The sequence below is a fragment of the Pongo pygmaeus genome, chromosome 7 (assembly GCF_028885625.2).
Source record: "Pongo pygmaeus isolate AG05252 chromosome 7, NHGRI_mPonPyg2-v2.0_pri, whole genome shotgun sequence".
Lineage (NCBI taxonomy): Eukaryota > Metazoa > Chordata > Mammalia > Primates > Hominidae > Pongo > Pongo pygmaeus.
The window spans coordinates 132336339-132361712 of record NC_072380.2 but is presented as its reverse complement, the minus strand read 5'-3'; the positions used below and the strand labels follow the sequence as shown (position 1 = coordinate 132361712).

General features: G+C 37.6%; 1 protein-coding gene and 1 non-coding gene across 10 annotated transcripts in view; one reads left to right on the top strand and one right to left on the bottom strand.

Annotated features, from left to right (window-relative positions):
* Positions 1-25374, top strand: part of ENPP2 (ectonucleotide pyrophosphatase/phosphodiesterase 2) — a 116383-nt gene that overhangs the window by 29119 nt on the left and 61890 nt on the right. For 6 of the 9 annotated variants that reach the window (XM_054498983.2, XM_054498982.2, XM_054498980.2 and 3 more), the window contains exons 1-5: positions 5437-5568; positions 5789-5891; positions 17661-17816; positions 22854-22979; positions 25085-25145. In XM_054498983.2, the coding sequence (XP_054354958.2) occupies positions 5536-5568; positions 5789-5891; positions 17661-17816; positions 22854-22979; positions 25085-25145 (479 nt within the window). In that variant the 5' untranslated portion in view covers positions 5437-5535. Of the gene's footprint in view, positions 1-5403; positions 5569-5788; positions 5892-17660; positions 17817-22853; positions 22980-25084; positions 25146-25374 lie in introns of those variants that run through there. The other 3 variants (XM_054498977.2, XM_054498981.2, XM_054498975.2) reach the window with 2 other exon arrangements.
* Positions 12739-12815, bottom strand: LOC129043303 (small nucleolar RNA SNORD55/SNORD39). The gene has a single exon (XR_008504395.1). It is a non-coding gene; the product is annotated as a small nucleolar RNA SNORD55/SNORD39 (small nucleolar RNA).

Sequence of the window (25374 nt, the reverse complement as noted above, 5' to 3'; positions counted from 1 at the left end):
TTCCTAACTCCCCCACTTGTCTTCCTCTCCACGCTGCCATAGCCTCCTTGGTGTAAGCTGTCATGATCTTTTGTCTGGCTTACTGCCAAAGTTTCCAAACTGATCTGCTATATCCATTCTTGACTCCCTCTGATTCATATCTACACCGTACAGAGATTAATGCTTCAAAATCTGATTAAGCCTCCCTCTGCTTAAGCCTTTTAAGGGCTTTTTGTTGCCTTTAGGGTAAAGACAATATCACCTAACATGACCTCCGAGGCCCCACATGACCGGCCTCTGTTAACCTCTCCAGTCTCACTTCTCTCTATACTCACTTCTGCTCTCCCTGCACTAGTCAAACTGGCTGCCTTTTTGTCTCGTGGATGTGCCATACCTCCATCTTACACAGGATCTTTGCCCGTTCTCTCTCTTCTGTCTAGAAGTCTTTGCTTCTCTCTTAATCTGGTTACTCACTCCCACACACCCTTCCAATCACAGCTCAATGAACACTTACTCCACAAATTCTTCTCTGACCCCCTTGACTAGGTAATCTGAATGATATTTGCTCAAATCATGATTTACCTCAATATTTCTTCATTTTCCACCGTTGTAATTTTACATTTATTTCTGTGTCTACTTGATTAATGTGGAGAGCAGGAGCTATGTGTGGGTCAGCTCCCTACGTAGTACAACCAGTTCCCAGAAAAGTGCTTGGTACATTGTAGAAGCTAATGAATATTTGTGCAATATTCATACAGGGCAGAGATTATTCTGGTGTCGGGGCTCATGCCTAGATTCCACAGGGAGTAAATGTAATGCATAAAATTTATACCATAAGTTAAAGTCGTTGAAAGTTGCAACAGTGTTGATGTCAGCTTTCGATTGTGTAACAATTAATAGCACAAGACTAGTTTGAATTTGAACAGGTGTATGCTGTTCTTCTACTGGAGAATCCTGTGGGACCATAGACTACCCATAAAACTTTGCTTTTGTGGTTTAGAATGGTAACTGTAAGACTTATACATGTTTGCAGCCCTGGATTGTGGGAGCAATTGAGCCAGCTTGTTCCTGTATTAGCCATCAAAATTTTCTGCTCAGTTTAGACTAGTAAATCCTTTTGCAAAGACTGTTGTCCAGTTTTTATCTGAATTTTCTAATAGTTCTCAACCACAGCAAAACTTAAAAACAAGACAACAGACTTTAAGATAGAATAAGAAGAATATATATGGTGTTTTCTTACTTTTGTAGTGTATGTGCTATAGTTACTGCTAAATTATGCTACAGAAAATGACATGGTTAATAATTATCTAACATCATACATAATCTTAGGATTATTCTGGGAATAATGTTAAATCTAGTGATGTCAATTCTGCATAATGAGAAACTCTGGATGTAGATACAGTTTCAATCAGTTCATGACAATTAATTACTTCAGGAAGCCAGAATGACAACCCTCTATCACTTATCTTTCAAATCTCACTGTTAACCTCAAGCCCTCTTATCTTCATCAGGGCTAGGGAACAAGGACTCATAGAATAATTTCATGAAAAGATAGACTGCGCATTTATATAAATGTAACTACTGTATTACAATTAAGCAATACACACACTGCTGCTTTGTGTCACCAGCAAAGTAAATAAAATACCACTCTGCTTCTTACAGTTTGGAGATGAGTCCCCTGGAGGAAAAGCCATAGTTTGTCTTTAAGAGATCTAAACTTTAATGTCCAATTAATAGTGAATGTTATTAATAACATATTAAAATTCCACTATGAATTAGGCCAAACAATTCAACATGCAGGGCATAAATACATTAATTCAGAGTAGTTTATTATAACGATCTACTTCTCTAAATGTGGTACTTTTAGAGGAAACATGGATATTGTATTTATTAGTCAAAGGCTTTATGTCAACCATCATTAGCATATTAAAAAAAACTAAAAATAAAAACATGAACAAAAAGTAAAGCAAATGAAGAGAACAATGTTTCCCCAAACAAAGTATGTCAGTAAACAAATAATTCAAAAAATAAACAAATAGAAATTCGGGGGCAGAAAAGTACACTAACTTAAATAAAAAAATTTACTAGAGTGATTTAACAGTACATTTGAGCAGGCAGAAGAAAGAAATGGTGAGCTTGAAAATGGGTATTCAAAAGAGTACACCAAAAAGTCGCTTAAACCTCAAAGAAGGAAGTAAAGGAGAAATTGAGAAGCAAAACTTCTAGATTTCCTAGAAGTCTCAGGTCATCACCCAGTTATAAATAGTTCAAGGCATCAAGTGGAGCATGGCTTAAAATTAAAGCTCTATATTATGCACTGCCTGGATGTCTGAAATCAGGAGGACCTCAAATGATCTAACTGCAAGTTCCTCCTCTCAGTGGATAAGATCCTCTAGCCATCAGTTTTTCCTATCTGGGAATCATAGTTTTTTGTTTATCCCCAGGTTGAATTTTCCTGCCAGACCACAATTATTGAAGCCAGTCAATCACATCTGCTGCAGGAACCAGGTCTTATCTCCATAAATGTGGTTCTTATCTGACTTTCATCAAAGTAATCTATTGTGCCAGTTCTTGTCTGACCTCTAAACTCCTCTTTCTTCTCTCCACCTGCCAGACCTAATGAATCAGGATCTTGATAAGCAGGGCATGAACATCAGCATTTTAAACAAGCCTCCAGGGTGATTCTGATGCCCAATAAAGTTTGAAAACCACAGAATGATTTCAAGGGACTGAGACTGTTGAAAGGTTTGTTTCTAGTTCTAGGTTTTCTTCTGCCAGGGGGCAGTATTCTCTGAAATATGGCCGGGCTAATAAACATGTTGGAAGTTAATTTTTCAGTCTTTCTTATGCACTTCTTGTTTAATGAGCCAGCCACGTGTCCTTATTACAAAATCTTAAACACCATAGCAAGTGAACTTCTCATAATTTAGTTTTCTTACAAAAGGTTTTGGACAAATTCCAGTCATTTTAATTGAATTTCTTAACCTACTTTATGCACTATCAAGCTTTTTTTTTTTTCAGCTTTAGGTAATGAGGGATAATTTTATTTTGTAGTTAATTTGATAGCCGAGATAGAGACTTTGGTCATCTTGGTCATTCTCCTGACAGTTAATTTATAACAATAATCTTGTAGTAAAAATCTGTTTAACTGTGGCAAAATGATGTGTGTATGCCCATATGTGCTTGTGTGTGTGCGTGTATGTGTGTACGTTAACACGTTCCTTATGCACGACAAGCTGGTAAAAGACAAAGTTCTTTGGCAGAACGGTTAACAGAAATAGTGGCTGAGGGCTGGGCGTGGTGGTTCACACCTGTAATCCCAGCACTTTCGGAGGCCGACGTGGGCAGATCACCTGAGGTCAGGAGTTCAAGACCAGCCTGACCAACATGGTGAAACCCTGTCTGTATTAAAAATACAAAAATTAGCCAGGCGTGTTGGCATGCACCTGTAATCCCAGCTGCTCGGGAGGCTGAGACGGGAATCACTTGAACCCGGGAGGTGGAGGCTGCAGTGAGCCAAGATTGAGCCATTGCGCTCCAGCCTGGGCAACAAGAGCGAAACTCCATCTCAAAATAAACAAATAAACAAACAAAAACAAAAAAACACAAAGAAATAGTGGCTGAGGTCAACTCTTTTGGATATTGGGTAACAAGCAGATCAACTTGGCTATTACAGCTTTTTCCCCTGCACAGCTAGTCTGCATATAAGAGAAAAATAAATGGATGATGTTCAGCTTCTGAACTCTAACTTTTTTTTCCAAGGGAACCCTCATTATCTTCTAGCTAGGTTTATACAATCAAATATCAGAAAAAGTCAAAAGTTATTAGACTCTGGCAAGGCAAAAGAAGAGGCTGTTTTTGTTTTTAGAACATTTAGAGCACTGTGGCATATTATGAAATAACAGGATTGCCTTGATATTTTTCTTTGGGGTTATTGTTTTCCTCTATCATGGCTGGCTTGTATCTTGAAATTTAACATAAATTATAGAAAAATCTTACATGGAGTTAACATCTTTTATAAGCCTCGCTAAATACCCTACTCCAAATTTGTTCAGTATGGCATGCAGACAAAAGCAAGAGGCTTGCATATAAAAATGTATAAGCCTGCCCTCTTTGCAACGGTGCAAAACTAAAAGGATTTTAGAAAGGCAATTAACAGTTTGGCAGTATGTATATTTTCTTTTTTTCAATTAGATATTACTAGATTCTAAGAATCTATAATGAAACCCAGGCCTACTATACAACCCCCTATAAACAAGTTTTTGCTTTTGTGCTATCATGTTTTATTTGAGCAGAGACACTACTCTGTTAGTAATTTGTTGCATGGTAAGTTTTGTATTTGTTTACACACGAACACATGCGCTGTGCAAGAAAGATGGTCACTGGACCTGCTGAGGAAGAGGCCAAAAACAAATCTTTTTCCCTCATTTGAATCCTGAAGGCATGTAATATTTAAACAACTTTCAGATTTATAGCCCTTGATTTTTTCTTTTGAAAGTGTGCTGGTTGCCAAATTGCTTAGTAAAGAAACTTTAGTACCCACAATAGCCTCAAAGGACACAGTATTTGGTGGCTACATTTAACCAAGAAATAACTAGGGAAAAAATTCTTTACATTTCAATTTTTGCTGCCATTGAGATTTCCTTCCTAAATTCAGTTGCTAATAAAGCTTCCCATGCCATCCCCTTCCCCCACCCATCCGCCTCTCAAAAACCGCCCCCCGCCCCGCCCCGCCCGAAACAAGCTGACAGTCTTTTCGGGAAGAAGAGGCAGAGCCTGAAGTTATTTTGTCCGTCCTCCCAGGGCAGAAGGACTTTATGCTGCGTGGCTGGCATTTCCAGTATTTTGATAAAAGTTACTTCTCTAAACTTGAACCACAGCATGGGGAAAATAGTGTTATCTTTTATGTTAGTTACAATTTTGCGAAATTTCATCATAAGAAACTTTCAAGGAGGCAGAAGTAGCTGAGAATGTGATACTAGGGACACGGTCGCTCAAACTGCCAGCAAAATAAATAGATGGGAAAGACAGGAACGTTATTAGGTTTATAAATGATAAAACTTTCCTTGCTTAAAAAAATAAAGTGGTGAGGTTGACGCCATTGAATGACTGCATTGTAAACCTTAAAAGCTTAAAGCTGGTGGAAAGCCCTTGCACAGCCCTGTTTTCATTTTTATCGGATGAAATGCATTTGGTTTCTTTTTGACAAACCATGCTTTTGTGAGGAAAGGAAAATGAACATGCACTGTTATGGGCCACGGCAATGTAACAAACCCTCCTGTTGCCAGAGGATACCACATGAAAGTGTCTGTGGGTTAGGGGAGGGACCTGTAAGGGGGCGGGGATAAGGGGGATGATAGCTTAAGCCTCTTATGCTCAGAGCTGCGATTTGTGAACACCCTGTGATGTAATCAAGCTCTGGACAAATCAGAGGAGTCTGTCAACCTCCCAGGTGGGATTGCTTATAGTTAATAGACTAAACCCAGAGCCTCAAAGCAGCGCACTCCGTGAAGGCAAAGAGAACACGCTGCAAAAGGCTTTCCAAGAATCCTCGACATGGCAAGGAGGAGCTCGTTCCAGTTGTGTCAGGTGGGAGAACGGAGCAATGACGGGGGACATGCTTGATCTTCAGAATCAGTGACTGATTGGCATTTTCCTTTTTGTTGTGCAAATTAAGATAGCACCTTATTATGCATTTTGGAAGTGGTAGGATTGGGTGGTGATATTGAAGCCATTTGAATCGCCTTTGTGTAATTTGATTTAGTCTTCTCCAGCTGTATTTGACAACTTGGTCTATTTATTCTCTTAGATAATATTCCTGTTCACTTTTGCCGTTGGAGTCAATATCTGCTTAGGATTCACTGCACATCGAATTAAGAGAGCAGAAGGATGGGAGGAAGGTCCTCCTACAGGTAAGTGTCAAAACGATTTGCATTTTCAATTCTTTAAAAATATTACATATGGGGTAATCAATGTAAGCTTATTAAAATATTTATTTTTAATACAATCTTGCAGTATAACTAAGTTAGTCCTAAATTTCTCTGGGTAAAACCACCTATGTGTATAATTCAGGTGGGAGAGTGTGGTTTTCATTAGAGAACATTTATGATTGTTTCATAACTGGCTATTTCCATTTTTGTACTCAAATTTGTAAATGTTAGGATACAATTAAAACTCTTGTTCACAGACAAGGCTAAAGTAGAAGTGGTGAGAACAGGTGTTGGTTTAATATTGGAGCTACCCAAATCTGATTTGCTGTCACATGATATAGGATGTAGTATTTGCCACTAGAAAGTTCTGATGTAGGAAAAAGGAATGGAAGTAAAAAAGGCAGTGAGCTATCTTTATGAAACTTCAGAAATTTAGGACTTTAAGATTAAGATTTACTTAAAATTGGAAAAGCATAAAAGAGAGGAGGTGTTTAAAGAGTTTTCAGGATTGATTTGTCCTCATTGTGTGTTCTTATGGCAAAGGAAAGGTAAGTTTTAATAGTGTGCCTTGACTTAAATAATAGAATCAAAGTGAAAGAGTTTCTTTTTACAATACACTACACCATAAGTAGTGTTCCCATACAGTGTTCTTATAAAGGAGCTCCTTGTGCAGACAGAGGGGGCTTAACTGACCAGGTCTTAAGCAATGAGTTGGTTAATTTCCTGGAAATTGGAGCCGCTGATGGTTTTAGAAATAAAAAATTACATTTTAAGTAATGGGCACTCTAGGGAACAATATTTTCTGGACTTTTCCTGACATCCCAGCATGTTTGTCTGTCTTCCTGTGAATTTTGTGTTTCTCTGTATTTCTTGATCTGACTGTTATAAAAGACCATCACTTGCCTCTGTTTAGCCAGCTTGAAATTTCGTTATTAACCGGGTTAGGACACATACATTGATGGAATAGTAAATCTTCCTTACATCAATTAAGTTACTTTTGAATCATGCCAGTAGGTTGAAAGAATAATATTAGAAGTGAATTAGTGAATTGAAGTGGGGTGTGGCAGGGTGAAGAGTGAGAAAATAGATCATAAAACTTGCAGCCCCAGGGAGCCAAATGGACAAAATGAGTCGTCTTCTGTTGGGGAGGCAGAGGACAGTGGATCACTGAGCTAGAGAATGCTGTTTTTATTAGCAGCAAATGCTCTCTTCAAAGGCCTCTTTTTCACTCCCATTAACACTGACTGTGACTGAACAGACAGGGGAATCAGATCCTTAGCATGGTCATGTGGGAAAGCTAGCAACTTGAGAGCCAACTTCTGGTTCTTTTCAATGAACACGAAAGGGAACTTTTCTTTCTGTTTCCTCTTAATATATTACTCTGGCTAAAACTGAGATTGAAAGAATTAAATGCTGTTTCCTTGATGAATGTAAAATTGAGTCACTCATTATTTTTAAAGTTGACTTCTTTTGGAAAACAGTCATTAAAATCCTAGACTGGTACCCTGGAGTCCTGTAACTTGCTGTGTGGTGTTGGGCAAGTCACTTGTGAAGTCTGTTCCTTTAGCTGTACAATGAGGAGAAGACTTAGATGATTTCTACTTTTCTTTCTAGATTAAAAAAAAAAAAATCCCAGGAGCTATTCTGTTTCATTGCCTCTCGAATTTCTGTGCTCACTACTGGAAAACTTGAAAAGTATAGATTGGATTTATTAGTCTTTGAAAATATTTTGTGTATAGTAAATTATTTCCATGTTATAATAATAGCTATATGAACTAATGAATAAATGCCACTTCTAGAAAAATAGTATGGTCTATATTATAATTTATAAATCTAAATGGTCTTAAGTGTGCTACACAAATTTGCTCCTTGAATTATTTAACTAAGTCATTGGTTATTTTAGGCCTTTATGATATCATCTAAAATAATTTATTAAACTTCTAACCATGTGAAGCTTAGTCTTAGAATACAATGCAACCTAACTCTGAATTTTATGGTTTGAATATGCCTGAACACTTTAATTTTTCTTTTGATGTAGCTTATCTGCTTTTTAGGAACTGTGGTTGATTTCTCCTGAATAAAAATCAAAGATGTACTGAGTAAACTAGGTAAAAGCATCCTGTAGATGGTGGAAATATCTTTATCTTTTTAAATGCTGCATATGCTTAGAAAGGATCTCTCTCAATTGATACATGTGACTAGTTATTCCGACTATTAGAAAATCCTTCCCATCAGAAAATACTGGGTGAATTTTATAAGCCTGTAAAAATAAGACACTAGGAGGGGAGGCAGCCATGCCTATTTCCAACAACACTTTTAGGCGCCAAAGAAATCCTGGGAAGCTCAGTGCTCCAAGGGTGCAACAAATAGAAGGAACACAAAGGGTATTGATATATGGCTAGCTTTGGATTGATCAGAGTGAGATCCACCATTCAAAAGCATGCAGTTGTTTAGTAACCATAGCTTCTCAGAGTCCTCAACAATAGCTGAGAATGTTCTGCACACATGGATGCCCTTGCTGCTGTACTATGGACTGGGGTGTTAGTTTCAAGGTTGTGGCAGTGCAAACAGACTGTCATAATTAATTAACTAACACACTTGTTACCTGGATTTATTGTTAGGATAGGAAATAATGGCTGAACAGGATTTTTTATACCAGGTCATAAAAGATTTATAGATTTATTAGGAGATATGAAATGAGAAAAGCTACTTATAATTCTGTTGGGTAAATACAATGGGCATTCAGCTTAATGAGATGGTGAGATGGCTGGAATAAATTTTCTAAGAAAATATAAGCCATAACTGCAATTTATTTTGACATCTTTTTCTCATATGTCTGATGTGGCCCACTTGATTTGCCTTTAAGACTGCAAGAGAATTTATATGTCTACAGGTGTCTGTGCACTCGCAGAGTGTATGTTTGTGGTGTTAGGCAGGAGTCTATTTTATTGAAACTTGTGATTTAGAAACTGTCTCCAGGTGGAAATAGAATATCCTCTTTGAGATGTAAGTAATTTAATTCTTAAAAGACAAAAGGAAATTTGTGAGCTTGTGAATAGCTGGTTAACAGAGACTTAAAAGCACATGTACCCTAAAACTTAAAGTATAATAATAATAAAAACAAAACAAAACAAAGCAAAACAAAAAAGCTCAGTTTAATTCATCATTGTTTTTAGTGGCTTGAAAGGAAAGTTGAAAAGTATGTGAATGAAATTCATAGGTTCATAAGAAATGTAGACTGTCACTAACAACTTTATGGGTAAAGCTTTTCTTTGAGAATCATAGGGAAATCAGAAAATGGTACTAGAAGTGAGAAAGTTTATGTTCATTTGATAATTTTAGAAATTTTGTTCTGCAATGAAAAGCTATTTAAATGTTGGCATGGGAGAATGCAGGAAACTGTAAAGGGGACTTAGATCAGCCATTTGCTCTGTGAGCAAAACTCTGTCATCAGGATTATCCTGTTATGGGGCTTTATATGAAATTTCAGGTAGAAATTGGGGAGTTTAAGTCAATGGAATAAAGTTATCTGAACTGGAAGCTAAGGAGGGTACAGATTTTTCAGTTCTTTGTTAAATGGGGCTGTAGTGTAGTGATTTTTCATTTATCTGAAAGCTGTAGAGACTCCTCTATCTAGTTTACATACTCAGAAACCTCAGTCTTCCATGAAGTTTAACCTGGATTTTTGAATCAATAAAATCAGCAAATCTTCCCCAAAATTATATTTTGAAAAGAACTTCTAAAATTTGAAACCTATGTACAAAAATTTGAAAAACCTTTTGTTAATGAAAAAAATACTGTAGTTACAGTGAGATGATCTAAAATTTTATCCAGGCCTTTGCTACCTCATACAAGGCCTAGAGATCTAATTTTCCAACCAGGAAAATGGGGATAAAGTCACTTTAATTTATCTGAAAAAAAGTTTTTGAAAATGCCTTTAAGGCTGATGAGGGCTATAAGGTGTTAAGTATATAATAATGCATTTAATTAATCTTCAATTAGGTTTGAAGGCCAGTGTTTAAACTTATACCTTATCGAGTTAACAATACCTTTAATTTTAAATGACAACATTTCATTGTTTGGTAGCAGATGTGCAAATCATTCAGATTTATGCTACTGATGACCATTAAATTCTATTTAAGTGGTTTAGATGTTGAATTAAAGTTTTTAACTTTTAACTTCAATTACGTAGAAATCTTTTTTTCCTTCTAGTTTGTGAGCTCTATATGAGGACATTGTATGTATGTATGTATGTATGTATTTTTTGAGAGAGAGTCTCACTCTGTCACCCAGACTGGAGTGCAGTGGCGTGATCTCAGCTCACTGCAACCTCCACCTCCCAGGTTCAAGCGATTCTCCTGCCTTAGCCTCCTGAGTAGCTGAGATTACAGGCGCCCACCACCGTGCCTGGCTAATTTTTGTATTTTTAGTAGAGATGAGGTTTCACCATGTTAGCCAGGCTCGTCTCGAACTCCTGACCTCAGGTGATCCACTTGCCTCGGCCTCCCAAAGTGCTAGGATTACAGGCAAGAGTCACCGAGGCCAGTCACGACATTGTATTTATAAGTGTTTTGAAAGCACAGGTGTTTAAAAACTTCCCAGGTGGACCTCTTTATTAAAAAAAAAAGTTTATGAAATCTGGCCTAGCAGCTGTGAAGAGGAGAGAACAGTGATGTTGCAGTAATGGATATTTATAAAAAGTTATGTATTTAGGAAGCAAAGATACTGACATGTAGGCCTGTGTGTAAGTTCTATTTACTAAAAAATGAGGTCAGAAACATCAAGAAAAAATGGCAAATTCAATACAAAAATGTATGACCAGAAAGAACGAACCATATACTCCAGAAGAGGCATAATACAGTATTAATTCTAGAGCTGAGCAGCATCTTGAATGCCACACACACTGTCCTCTGCCTTGCCCTGTGGGTTATGCTTCAAACAGGGCAGCAGACACAGGGGAACTTGTCCTGTTTTAATGCTCTTGAGAAAAGGAGCTGGTATAACCACAGCTGGTAACACATTTTAAGGTTTTACTCTCACTTTCAGGAAACACCTGGGCTAAGAACCAAGGAGAATGGGAGGAACAGATAGAGAGCAGTATCATAAACAGGAGTAGACAAAGCTTAGAAGAACCTTCCCCCTTTAGGGTAAGCTAAATGTTTCCAGACTTAAATACTGCCTCTTCTATTGGCCATCATCCAGATTTGAGTATCTGCATCTTTAATGGGGGCATTTAGAGGGAAATATGATTGGGAGCGTAAGATCAAGTAATGCTTTGGCCATAACTTTTGTAATTGGTTAGGCTCCTTCCAATAATTTAAATCATCAATAGTTTTGTTGTATCTTATGGAACAAATGGCACTAGAATTCTTTATTTGTTGTTGTTTTTTGAGATGGAGTTTCGCTCTTGTTGCCCAGGCTGGAGTGCAATGGCATGATCTCGGCTCACTGCAACCTCCGCCTCAAGCAATTCTCCTGCCTCAGCCCTAGCTGAGATTACAGGCGTGCACCCCCATGCCCGGCTGATTTTGTATTTTTAGTAGAGATGGGTTTTCTCCATGTTTGTCAGGCTGGTCTTGAACTCCCGACCTCAGGTGATCGGCCCGCCTTGGCCACCCAAAGTGCTCGGATTACAGGCGTGAGCCACCGTGCCTGGCTGGCACTAGAATTCTACAACCCTACCTCTCTATACACATTGTAAGATGGAATATTCTAGACGTAAAGTTGACTTTAGTAAAAGTAATTGTACCTGTTTCTGTCAGAATTATGAATTTGAATGAAATAAAGTATGTTTTACATTGGTGTTTCTTTAAATCATGAAACTATGCTTCTGTGAAAAATAAGAAATGCATTGCATTGTTGTTATACATGTCATATATGTACCTATGTGTATTTTAAAATTTGAGGTTTCTATTTTTAAAAAGAACACTATATAAAACTATGAACATTTGTTTTTCAAGATTCTGGAACTGACTTGCATCTTTGAAGTAAAATAACATCATTTGAATATGTAATTTAAAAGGCAGCAATAGAATTTGAATCTCATAAAGGTATTAGCAAATGCCTCATAAGAAATTCCAAGCCTCCATCCTACTTATCACATATTTCTGCCTTGATACATTTGAGCGTACTTTTTGTTTGTTTTAGTTGTTTTCTGAGCTTTTATGGCTATCTCAGTAATGATGAAAATTAGGGATACCACAAGTTCATTGATGTTTCAGTTTTTATTCCACCTCTCAATAAGTTACACATCTGAAGTGCTTACATCAATGTTCTCTTGATTTAGGTCAAGTAAAGGAAGACAACAGATTTTAAAACTCAGACTTCTAATAAATCGGATAATCTTTCCCTATTTGACATTACATCAGGTACAATAAAGAGAGAAGTCCTAAAAACTTCAAATGCATGCAGGAACAAAGGGCTAAGGGATAAGCAGAATGTTTAGATAAATGGCTTTGGCGAGCCTAGAAATGACATTTAACATTGTTCTCCTTCTGCTTCTTGCTTTTTCTTGATTTTAAACATCTTAGGCTGGGTGTAGGGAGAAGGACAGGGAACGTGAAGACTCCGAGTATACTGACTTGATTTTTATCAACTACATGAATGTATTATCACCCCAAAACTATGTACCTCTGTTATTTGTCCATAAAAAATGATTAAAAAAAGAATATGAAGGTGGATTGCAGAACTCCTAGGAAAACAGTTGGGACTAGAGCTTGTCATGAAAGAAGATGGCTGGGATGGAATAGACCCTGGAAAGGCAGAGTGAATATTCCACTCTATTGTTCTATTTTATTTATTTGTTAATCATTTTATTTATTTATTTTTTTGTACACTCAACTCATCAAGATTGTCTTTTCCATTGCACACAGGAGTGTGTGGCATTACTGAGTGTCATCATACACTCACTCTATTTTATTTAAAAGAGATAGACTGGGCGCGGTGGCTCATGCCTGTAATCCCAGCATTTTGGGAGGCCAAGGCGGGCGGATCACGAGGTTAGGAGATCGAGACCATCCTGGCTAACATGGTGAAACCCCGTCTCTACTAAAAATACAAAAAATTAGCTGGGCGTGGTGGCAGGCACCTGTAGTCCCAGCTACTCAGGAGGCTGAGGCAGGAGAATGGTGTGAACCCAGGAGACGGAGCTTGCAGGGAGCCAAGATCGTGCCACTGCACTCCAGCCTGGGTGACAGAGGGAGACTCCATCTCAAAAAAAAAAAAAAAAAAAAAAAAAAAAGGATAGCAGCATGGCTGGGCGCAGTGGCTCACGCCTGTAATCCCAGCACTTTGGGAGGCTGAGGCAGGCGGATCACGAGGTCAGGAGTTCAAGACCAGCCTGACTAACATGGTGAAACCCCGTCTCTACCAAAAATACAAAAAATTAGCCAGGCATAGTGGCGGGTGCCTGTTATTCCAGCTACTCAGGAGGCTGAGGCAGGAGAATCACTTCAACCCAGGAGGCGGGGGTTGCAGTGAGCCGAGATCGCGCCATTACACTCCAGCCTGGGTGACAAGAGCAAAACCCTGTCTCAGAAAAGAAAAAAATAAAAAGAAAAAAATAGATAGCAGCTCAAATTTATTTGGGTTATTGGTTTATAAGAGGTTCTATATGGCTCAAACTACCTTCCCTTTTTCCTTCCTGTCATTCTCAGCTGAATTCAAATCATCCGAGAGTGAATTTTGACATAGGTCTATCCTAATCCACCCAGCCCCAGGAATATACTCTAATTTGAAGCTGTCAATAACTTGATCTTAAATACAGTACTTCTTTTGAGATACATCTTGGCATTATGAGTGTAAGGCTAACCCTAACAAAGTTGTCTTTAGTTTTGCTTGTCTTTAGGTTTGGCAAGAACTGTAACTGATAGGGACCGACTATTAAGTGAGATTCAATTATTTTTCAAAAACAAAGCAAAGGACAAATTTAGAGAACGATTAATGTTGTAAGAAAATAGTAAAAATCAGGTGAATGAGTGAAGAAAGATTAAATGTGGCTAAAAATTCACACGGATATTCTGAAAGTAAAGAAAGAAATAGGCCGGGTGTGGTGGCTCAAGCCTCTAACCCCAGCACTTTGGGAGGCCAAAGCAGGTGGATCACCTGAGGTCAGGAGTTAAAGACCAGCCTGACCAACATGGTGAAACCCCGTCTCTACTAAAATTATGAAAATTGCTGGGCGTGGTGGTGGGTGCCTGTAATCCCAGCTACTCAGGAGGCTGAGGCAGAAGAACCCTTTGAACCCGGGAGGCGGAGGTTGCAGTGAGCCGAGATCACATCACTGCACTCCAGCCTGGGCAACAAGAGCAAAACTCCGTCTCAAAAAAAAAAAGAAGAACGAAAAAAATAGGGAAGAAACGATGATGAAGGAAAGCAAGGCGTGTGGTTGCAGGACAATTTCAAATGCATGCAGGAACACTGCACATCTGTAAACAAATTGCCTTTAGATCTCTTTGAAGTATCTCAGCTATCAGCATAGCTAAGCTTATTTATTTAAGCAGCTCGTGGGAATGAATTCTACTGAAAATTTACTAGAATGCTGTTGAAATGAGTCTATCTAAGCAGTATCCTTAAGGAATATTCAATTGTAAGTACTTTCCTTATATTTATTTTTACTGTAGGACTTTCTCTATTTTTTTCTTGTTTTTCATTTTTTTTTTTTTTGTTTTACTTCTCAATCCCTCCTGCCTCCATGGTTTCTTATGGTTCAGCATCCACTCTTGATAGGTTGGTCAAAGACAGTAGAAAAATGTGCTTCATGGACCACTGCATTGGAAATGAATATTATTTTCTAAACTGAACTCGTATGGTTTGTATGTCTTTCAACATCCTAGGAGCAACCGTGCAAAAGTGTTTCACATCTCATGGTCTGGTAAATCTGTTTGCTTTAGTTGAACTGATCTGATGCCATAAAGGCTGGGATTGGATGACTCTGACTTTAACGAGGACGAAGGACTAAGGGATGAGCAGAATGTTCAGATAAATGGCTTGGGTGAACCTAGAAGTGACATTTAACATCTGTTCTTCTCCTGCTTCTTGCTTTTTCTTGATTTTAAAAGTAAGACATGAATTAGAAAAAATGAAAAATTTATAAGCATGTAAATAAGAAAATAAAATTATAAATCGCATGTCAATAATATTTGTTAAGATATTTACATACATGGTATATATTTTATACATATATACACATACCCACACACACATATATTATATGGTTTATATTTTGTACATATATATACATGCCCACACACACATCTATTATACGGTATATATTTTGTACATATACACGTACCCACACACACAGATATTATATGACATGTATTTTGTTCATATGTATACATACCCACAAAGACATATATTATACAGTATATATTTTGTACATAAATATACATACCCACACGCACATATATTGTATGGTATGTATATATAATGAGAGAGAAGGAAAGAGAAAGTAAGTAAGCAAACAAAAAGACCAGGCAACTACCTGTGAATTTGTAGAATGTTAGAAATTTCAAACAACAGGAAGGTAAAAATCTTCTTCCTCTTTCTTTCTCATTTTCCCTAAATGTAATTCCATAAACTGTTTCTTACAGAAGGAAAAAGTTTATTCACACCTGCATTTTAAAAATGTGATGCAAACTTGGACATTTTCTCCCTCCTTCTGCCCTACCCTGTCTCTCACTCGTTTCTAGTTCTGGCTCTGTTTTTATTTCTATCTTCATTTCTATCCTTATTGTCCTGTTTATCTCTATTTTTAAACACAAAGTCTAATATATAACACTCTATCCTGTATTTATTCTTTAAACAACTTATTTATATATTTTGTAGATTTCCATATTAGCCTACACAGATCTGACTCATTCTTTTTAAGGAGTGTGCAATAGTCCACTTATGGTGCAATAGTCCACTTATGGATATAGCGATTCTTTCTTTCTTGATGGGAAAAACAACTTTGGTTGATTTCAGGATCTCTTTACCTGTAACAAAAGGACTGCAATGAACAATGGACATTTTTTGTACATGTAGCTTGGCAAACTGTTGCAAATTTGTGTAAATGGTAAATTTCTAGTAATAGAATTTCTGGGTGAAACATTTATAAGCATTTAAAAATGTTGATAGGTCTTTCTAAATTACGTTCTACTTTACAAAAATTTTAATTCCTAGAAACAGTTATGAGGCTGTTTATATTTTCCATTTATCAGAAATTATTTTGTAAATTGAGATGAGAATCTAACTTAATTATTTGTAGTCCCTGCTTACTGATTGGGTCCCATCCACAACATTAATCTACTTATTTTCTAGTATCAGACTACTTTGATTATTTAACTTCAGAATATACTTTGCTATCTAGTCTTTATCAAATTACTTTTCCTTTTCAGAGGTTTTCTATTTTAAAATATTTTATTTTTAAATAAGCGTTTAATATTCTTTCAAGTTTCATGAACTCTCAATATTTTTGGCTGTGATTGCATTGAGACTTCCGGTTTGTTTGGGAAGAATTAATATTTTCATAATATTGATATTTTTACCTTTAAGGTGATATGTCTTTCATTTTAATTAGATCATATATATATATATATATATATATATATATATATATATATTTTAAGACGGAGTTTCACTCTGTCACCCAGGCTGGAGTGTAATAGTGCGATCTCGGCTCACTGCAACTTCTGCCTCCCAGGTTTGGGCAATTCTCCTGCCTCAGCCTCCTGAGTAGCTGTTATTACAGGCACCCGCCACCACGCCGGGCTAATTTTTGTATTTTTAGTAGAGACTGGGTTTTACCGTGTTGGCCAGGCTGGTCTTGAACGTCTGACCTCAGATGATCCACCGACCTCGGCCTCCCAAAGTGCTGGGATTACAGGTGTGAGGCACCTCACCCCACCTTAATGAGATCTTAAAAAAATATTTTTGGTAGAGTTTTCTTATGTTCTTCATGTAAGTTCTACATACATGTGATTAAATAAAATATACCAAATAAAATACCTAGCTATTTTATCATTTAGGCACTATTGAGAATGAAACTTCCATTTAATTTTGAAACTATATTTTGTGCATATTACAAATTTGTGGAATTTTTATCTAACTGAATTCTTTTTTTCCCCAAATTTTAGTTGATTTTTTTGATTTCTGATATAAACTTATATCATGTGAAAATATTGATGGAGGATTTTTTTGAGAAGCCGAGATTGTAGAGCTTGTATTTGTAAAACACTAGCTGAAACTGTAAAAGTCTTCTATTCCAATCTCATATATTCGTTCTGTTCTTGGAACATTTGAGCTGAATTTCCCTTGCAAAAATTTTGAATTTTTAAATAGGGACATGCTCTCTTGTTTCTAAGGGTATGGATCAAGGTACTGTTTTCTGTGGTCATCATTAGCACCCACAGGGGCACTAACCATCACAGATTTGCAGTAATAATAATTATAAATAGTAATTGAACTAATCACCAAAACTTGTTATTCTTTCTATATGTCTGACATGCGGCTAAGTGTTTTACATGGACTGATTCATTTAATTCTCATTTCAACATAGAGTTACTTTTATGAGTCCCCCACTTTGCAGATGAGGAAATCGTAGAACAAGGAAGTTGGGCAACCTGCCCAGGGTACATGGGTAGCAAGTAATGGAGCCAGTCTTCTCCTCCAGAGTCCACTGCAGCATCACACCACACAGCTTCCCAGTGCCACCTTTCCATGGTGACATGACCACTCCAATCCATTGTTTTTGCCTCTTGTTCTTTGCAGTGCTATCAGACTCCCCCTGGACCAACATCTCCGGATCTTGCAAGGGCAGGTGCTTCGAACTTCAAGAGGCTGGACCTCCTGATTGTCGCTGTGACAACTTGTGTAAGAGCTATACCAGTTGCTGCCATGACTTTGATGAGCTCTGTTTGAAGACAGGTACGTAACTTATGAGTCCTCTCTACCTTTAAGTAGATAGCTTAAAGACTGCCTGCTATTGTATGCATCCTGGAGTGGCCACCCTGCTATGGTCTATCCAAATTGTGGATTTTAGTTTTGTTTGTTGAATGATTATTGGTTGTATGAAGAGCATACCCTATGTCAATGACCATTGTTTCCACACAAGATCCAGCAGAGGAAGGTTCTTTGCAGCTGCAGTCATGATGTGCTGGTTTTGCAAATGTTTTTTGTTTTAGTTTTTGTTTCTTCACCTTCATCCTTTCTATATCTTCCTGTCAATTCCCACATTCACTGCTAGGGCGTGTGGGCTAAAATTGTGTATGTTCTTTTAAATTATTTATTTATTTATTAAGAGAGAGCATCTCACTGTGTTGGTCAGTTTGGTCTTGAACTCCTGGCTTCAAGCAATCTTCCCGCCTTGGCCTCTCAAAGTGCTGGGATTATAGGAGTGAGCCACTGCGCCTGGCCTAATTGTGTACATTCTTAAAAAAAATTTTTTTTCTTGCTTACCGAGCTTCTAGCATTTGTTTTACTTCATCTTATTGTATAGTAACTGTTAGTGTGTCTGTCATTCCCAGCTGTCTGTGCAAACGGAAAATTGTTATGGAATTCTGTTTGGAGTCTCACGCTCTGGGTAGCTCTAAAATCTTCCTCCACACTTTTTGTGACTTTCTTTACATTTCTTTTGTACTGGAACCGTTACTAGGATATACAGGCTTCTGTATGAATGCACATGAGTTGAGAAAAACACCTCTGGGGACTTCTGCCATCCCACCTACTCTGTTTTCAAAGCCCAATATTTCAGATAGGATTTTTGAGATATCTCGTAAGCTATCCACTATGCTTCTGGACAACACCATACTCAAACTATCTGAGAAAGACAACTGTCAGTTCTGTTCTTGACATCACCAGAAGCAGTTTCCACAGTTTCCTTGGCAGGTTATTTCTTGTTTTTGGACTTTTATGCTTAGACAATTTTTTCAAAGACCTAACTCTTACTATCATTGCTGTTAGTTTGATCTTTCAAATGTTATCATTAGAAACAGATATTACTGTGTTTTGCTTAAGTGGTAGCTCTTGATTTATATGAAATCCAACATAAACTTCCTTACTAGTTCTGATTTGTTTTCCTCCTGCATCCCTGCAATAAGAACAGCTTCATTAGGCTGTTTTTTGCAGAATACATTTTCCAACCATTTGACCACTTTTTTGGGGGTTGCTTTCCTTTGGAACTTCTCCCAGTTTCTTTTAGTTGTGGGTCTGCAAACTAAATTGCTGAGACTATTGTAAGCTGAATGTATAGATGGAACAGATGTTCCAGCAGAGTTTTTTTGCTCTAAAACATTATTTCAAGCCAGCAATCTGTGTTTGCTTGGCACTGAGGAATTTACTAATGTTTTATGTTTCCTCCTTACCTTGAATATCTTGTCTGTGGCATGTCATATCAAACTTCTAGATTTCTGGACTTAGAATTCTTTGCAAAATGTTATGAATCCCTGACTCTATCTTAGCTCTCTTTTGAATGTCATTCATGCCTTTGTTCCTCAATTTATTAAGGATGGGATATAATAATATCTTATAGTCCATTTCTCTGTGTACAAAGATAACATGTCCTGAATGTGAAGGAATCAAATATCAAATAATAATAAAAGGATGAAGAGAAAAACAAAAGGCTCTGAGATTCTCCTTTGCTGAGGGAGCACTGCCTAGAAACAACCACAGTGTTTCAGTGAAACTTTGATAACTCTGTGTGTGTGTGTGTTTTCAGTATGTATCTGTGTGTGCACGTATACTTTTCCAACTGTGTGTATATATATGCATGTGTGTGAAAGTATCTGTATTAATAAATCTTTATACACATCATCCTTTTGAATGGCTACATAATATTCCATTGAACTGTTGCAACCTAATTCACTGAGTAATTAAATGCATATTTCCCCGAGTTTTGCTATTATGAATGATGTATCAATGAATATAATTGATGCATGTTCATACTTTTGCCTATTTTCCTTAAGATAAATTTTTGGAAGTGGGATTTTGGGGTCAAAGTATATATGCATTTTTTAAATTTAAATATACATTACCAAATTATACTTCTGAAAGTTTATGTTTCTACCAAAGGACACAAGGGCCTTTCATCACTTCCTTTTCAGCACTGAATACTCTTATTTTTAAAAATACTTTTAAAATAATCTGGTAGGTGACCTCATCCTTATTTTCCAATAAGGTTAAATATTTTTTATGTTTATTCCCATGTTTGCTTTGAAAATTACACAGATATCTGACTTGTCCTTTGTGTATAGTTCACTTTAAACTCTGGATTTATTTTTTATTTCATTCGTACATAAAGACAATAGTTCCTCAATAAACATAACTTATTAATAATGATATTATTTTGTAAGTAATGTAGATGTGATTTTCTTATGGAATTAGGAGTGGAATAAAAGTTTATTGGTGGATAGAATCACCTTGAATTGAAAAACCCCACAATATCTATAGTCAAAGCAACCTTAGAAAATTGCTCATCATTGGGAAGAGCAGGTCATGGGAAAAGCAATTCTAAGCACTTAATCTGCTCGAGAAGAAAAAGGAATGGAAATGGGATATTAAAAAACCAGAATGGCTGGGCATGGTGGCTCACGCCTGTAATCTCAGCACTTTGGGAGGCTGAGGGAGGTGGATCACTTGAGGTCAGGAGTTCGAGACCAGCCTGGCCAGCATGATGAAATCCCATCTCTACTAAAAATACAAAAATTACCCAGGCATGGTGGGAGGCACCTGTAATCCCAGTTTCTTGGGAGGCTGAGTCAGGAGAATCACTTGAACCTGAAAGGTAGAGGTTGCAGTGAGCTGAGATTATGCCACTGCACTCTAGCCCAGGCGACAGAGTGAGACTCTGTCTCAAAAAAACAAAACAAAACAACAAAAAATATCAGAGAGCAGAATCAGGATGCAAAGATAATTCTAAAAGAATAAAAATTAAATAGTAGTTGCATGGTTTTCTGGCTAATGATTTACCAAAAGGGGCAGGGGTAGCACTTATGCCAAACAACTAATATCTCTCTTTTTTTTCTTTTGAGATGTAGTCTCCCCCTGTCACCCATGCTGGAGTGCAATGGCGTGATCTTGGCTCACTGCAACCTCTGCCTCTCGGGTTCAAGCGATTCTCCTGCCTTAGCCTCCCGAGTAGCTGGAATTACAGGCATGCACAACCATGCCCGGCTAATTTTTTGTATCTTTAGTAGAGACGGCGTTTCACCATGTTGGCCAGGCTGGTCTCGAACTCCTGACCTCACGACCCACCTGCCTCGGCCTCTCAAAGTGCTGGGATTACAGGCATGAGCCACTGAGCCTAGCTCATAATATCTCTTTATTAATGTATTCACCTAACAATAATTTCTCTTGGTAGAATATTACTAAGAGGCAGGATTGCTTTCAAAATCATTCCTTTCCACTTATCACATATTTTAAGAGATAAAGACCTGAAGTGTTCATATGTATTTTAGCTCAGTGACACCTTTCTTGACCATTCTACTTCCTGGAGTAGCATCTATTTCACCCTGTCTTTCTGTCAATGCCACCTGTTACTTCCTAAAGAACACTTGGCACAAGCTGAAATGATCTTGCTTATTGGTTTGCTTGCCTATGATCTGTCTTTTCCAATTGGAATGTAAGCTCCATGAAGACAGACCTAGTCTCTCCTGTTCTTTATGACATCCTGGCACCGAGAACACGGAAAACATGGTATAAGAGTCAATGAGTAAATGAATCAACTATGAAAGTTCTCAGTAGAGTAGTTCTGAATTTAAAGAGTTGTATTTTATCTCCATGGTCATTTCCAATTCAATTTAATACATATTGATTGAACACCTAGCATGTGTCAGGCGCAGTCTCCCAGGCTTACAGTCTGCCACTGGAAATAGAAGAGCGAAGAGAGAGGTGTCACTTTTCCTGACATGGTGCTTACACTTTAGCAGATGAAAAAGTCAAAAAACACAGCACTCCTTTTAAAATGGAAAGGTTATTTTTCTGAATGTAAGAATTAAGCAGTGAGCTCTCAATCAGGTACACACAGAGGGAAATCTGTAACCCATTTACTTGGCTTGAAAGTAGGAACTCTGACCTGTCATTGTAGGTAGGACCACACTGGGTCAGTGGTTAGAATCTTGAGCAAACATTGTAATGCCCCCTTTATACACTTCACATCCTATTTAGGACTTTAACCTCCAGGTGCAGATAGAAACCATGTAGTTGTCCTGTTATTTGTGTTTGAATCACACTGATTAATGCTAAGCACAGCTACTTTAGGCTAGGCGCTGTGGCTTATGCCTGTAATCCCAGCACATTGGGAAGCTGAGGTGGGAGGATCACCTGAGGTCAGGAGTTTGAGACCAGCCTGGCCAACATGGTGAAACCCCGTCTCTACTAAAAATACAAAAATTAGCCAGGTGTGGTGGCATATGTTTGTAATCCCAACTACTCAGGAGGCTGAGGCGGGATAATCGCTTGAACCAGGGAGGCAGAGGTTATAGTGAGCCGAGATTGCGCCACGGCACTCCAGACTGGGCAAGAGAGCAAGACTCTGTCAAAAATAAATAAATAAATAAAATAAAAATAAAGCTAAGCACACCCACTTCAGAAAGTAAAACAGCCAAGCTATAGAGGCTGTCCCTACAACAATAGATAGCCCTATCATAAACCTTTGATGCCATAAATTTGTTGGGTCCTTTAGGACAATTCCAGAATGGTAGGGATACTTGCTTGCCTTTCAGGGCCCCATTTTCCCAAAGGAACCCAATTGAATTTTGATGTTGTTCTCTGATTTGAAAACTTAGAAATTCATCTTATCTGTAAGTTCTCCAAATGTCCTCTGGGCCTCAAGCCAACTCAAATTTCACAAGCAGAGTAAATGATGTGAGATTTTAGCTCTCTTCATTGGAAATCCTGTAAGCAATTGTGGCTTCTTTCATTTGGTTAGTGTGTAGCAGTGAAAATGTTTTATTGGGATGATTTTAGCCCGTGGCTGGGAGTGTACTAAGGACAGATGTGGAGAAGTCAGAAATGAAGAAAATGCCTGTCACTGCTCGGAGGACTGCTTGGCCAGGGGAGACTGCTGTACCAATTACCAAGTGGTTTGCAAAGGTAGGTGTTTCTTTGGATCGGCCTGAGCTTTAAAAGAATAAAAACTGGAGGTGCTCCAGGAGATCCTGGATGCTAGGAATAGACCACATTGGATATGAGTTTGGGAGGAAGGAATGAATTGTCCTTTTTAATTTCTCATGCTTCTTCATTAGTTTTGCTACTCTGCATTTCACAGATCTGAAGTAACAAGGAAAGAAACCAGAATTTCTTAATTAGACGGAACCATAATAATGAAGAGATTTCTAAATTTCCTGTCTTGGTTTTAGGTCAAGTTTTCTAGAAGCAGAGCCTGAGACAGGACTTCGGTACATGCAGTTTATTGAGGAAACGGATATACTGCAGGAAAACCATGTTGGAGGAAAGGGAAGCAGGATAGGGAAGTAGGAGTGTGGAGAGACAAGTGAGGGCGTGCTCTCAGTTAGCCTCACCTCCCTCTATTGCTTGCTTTGAAAAGTAAATCCAGGTCACTACTCTTGAGGCAAGGAGCCAGGGCTTTTTTATCCATTGGATGTACACTGTTCACCAAGGCATTGGCAACTGCCCAGGGATGGGGGTACTTGCTGGTAAAGGGGATGAGGGGGCCAGCATTTCCTGTTATACCCCAAAGCCATATATGCATGAGTGTTGGCTTTGTCTGGTTGATGGTGGAATATGATGCTTTTATTCCAAAAATTAACAATAGTTAATGGACTACAGAAAATATAAAAGACGCAGTTACTCTCTTTAATGGGTTTAAGTTGCTGTGCAACCCACTTATAGAAGTTGATGGGAAGATCCAAGAATCTTTATCTATTATTTGTAAGTCACTTTTTCAATTTCGAAATCAAGTCCTTTTCATTATCTCTGATGTGGAATATTTAAGAAGAAGTTCGTTAAAAGATTTCAGGAAAAAAATCAAGTCAGTTCTGCAATATGTAAGGTGTTTAGTTGTGGCAAGAGGGTGTTATATTAATATATTTGAAGAATTTCCCCATACGCAAACAATTATTGTATTGTTAATTTCCCCTACCCAATAATTATGCTTTTATTTTGAAGCATAAAATTGGTTGAGAATTTATTTCCCTTTCCTTTTTAATTTTCCTGTGCAGTAAGTGTACCAGGAAGCCACAAAGGCTGTTAGAAATAATTTTTTTTTTTTTTTTTAAAAAGAAGCCCTTGGTATCATTGATCATTGAATCATTAAGCATTGGCTTTTACTGGTTTAAAATTCTAGTTTCAGTACTTTTGTGAGGCCCACGTGTGTGCTCTGGGTTACTATATGTGTAGTAAATCTTCTTTATTTTAAGGAGCATAGTAGTTACCCCATTGTCCAGTAGTTAGAGTCTTATTGACCAGAGAAGATTTCCAGTTCTCTTTACATGGGAGCAATTTCTCCAATGTGTTGGTTACAAATTTTACTTCTGTTCAGGACATGTAACTTTTGTTTCTCTTAAAATAATTTAAGGCATATTCTTTTGATAATTTTTATTCTCTTCAAAGGAAAGCTTATTTTTTATCTGAGGCCTTTTCTGTTCTCTATTCTCGATGTTATGCTCTTAGATCTTGGTGGAAGATAAAAAGTGAAATTTAGCATTTTTTTCTTTCTAAATTCAAGGGCTGTATGGAGATTTATTGGCAAATAATCTTTCTTTTGTGATCTTCCACTTATTATCTCTGTAGATTCTAAGCCTTTTTTTTTTTTTTTAAGCATCTAAAGGGGAAGTTTTGTCATGCTTTCTATGGCTTTGAGATCTCCAGTGGTGGAGAAAAGAATGTTCCATCTAATGACCAAACAGTTTATTTCTGGAGGGATACAAACATGAAATTTTGTTCACTGACGCCACTGGTTTTTTTAATCTACAAACCATTTAGACTCGGAAGGCTCAAATAAACACCTCACCACTTGTGGTTATTAAATCTTAGCTTTCCCATCATGTATGGGTGTACTTTATAAGCCAAACCAGACACTAGATTTTTTTTTCAGAATTTTTCTTTTTTTCTTTTTTTTTTTTGGTGATATCCCATAAAGAAACTATCAAACAGGACACAGATCCCGGAATTGTGAGCTTCAAGGCATGGCATTTGTAATTAGATTCAACAATACATTTACCCATTTTTCCTCATAGGAGAGTCCCATTGGGTTGATGACGACTGTGAGGAAATAAAGGCCCCAGAGTGCCCTGCAGGGTAAGTGTATTTTATGACTATTTTGAAGTTTTATGTATTAGCTGATAAACTCTCACAGGAAATGAAAAGAGAAGTATTTAGAAACAATGTGGAACTGAAATCCTCTTATACAGGCAAACTTATGGGTACTTAGGAGTAATTCATGAGTCGAAAGGTGGAGGGTACATCTCGAAATGGTGATAGTTTTCTTCCCCCCAGTTTTCTCCAATCACCTCTGCACATATTGGGG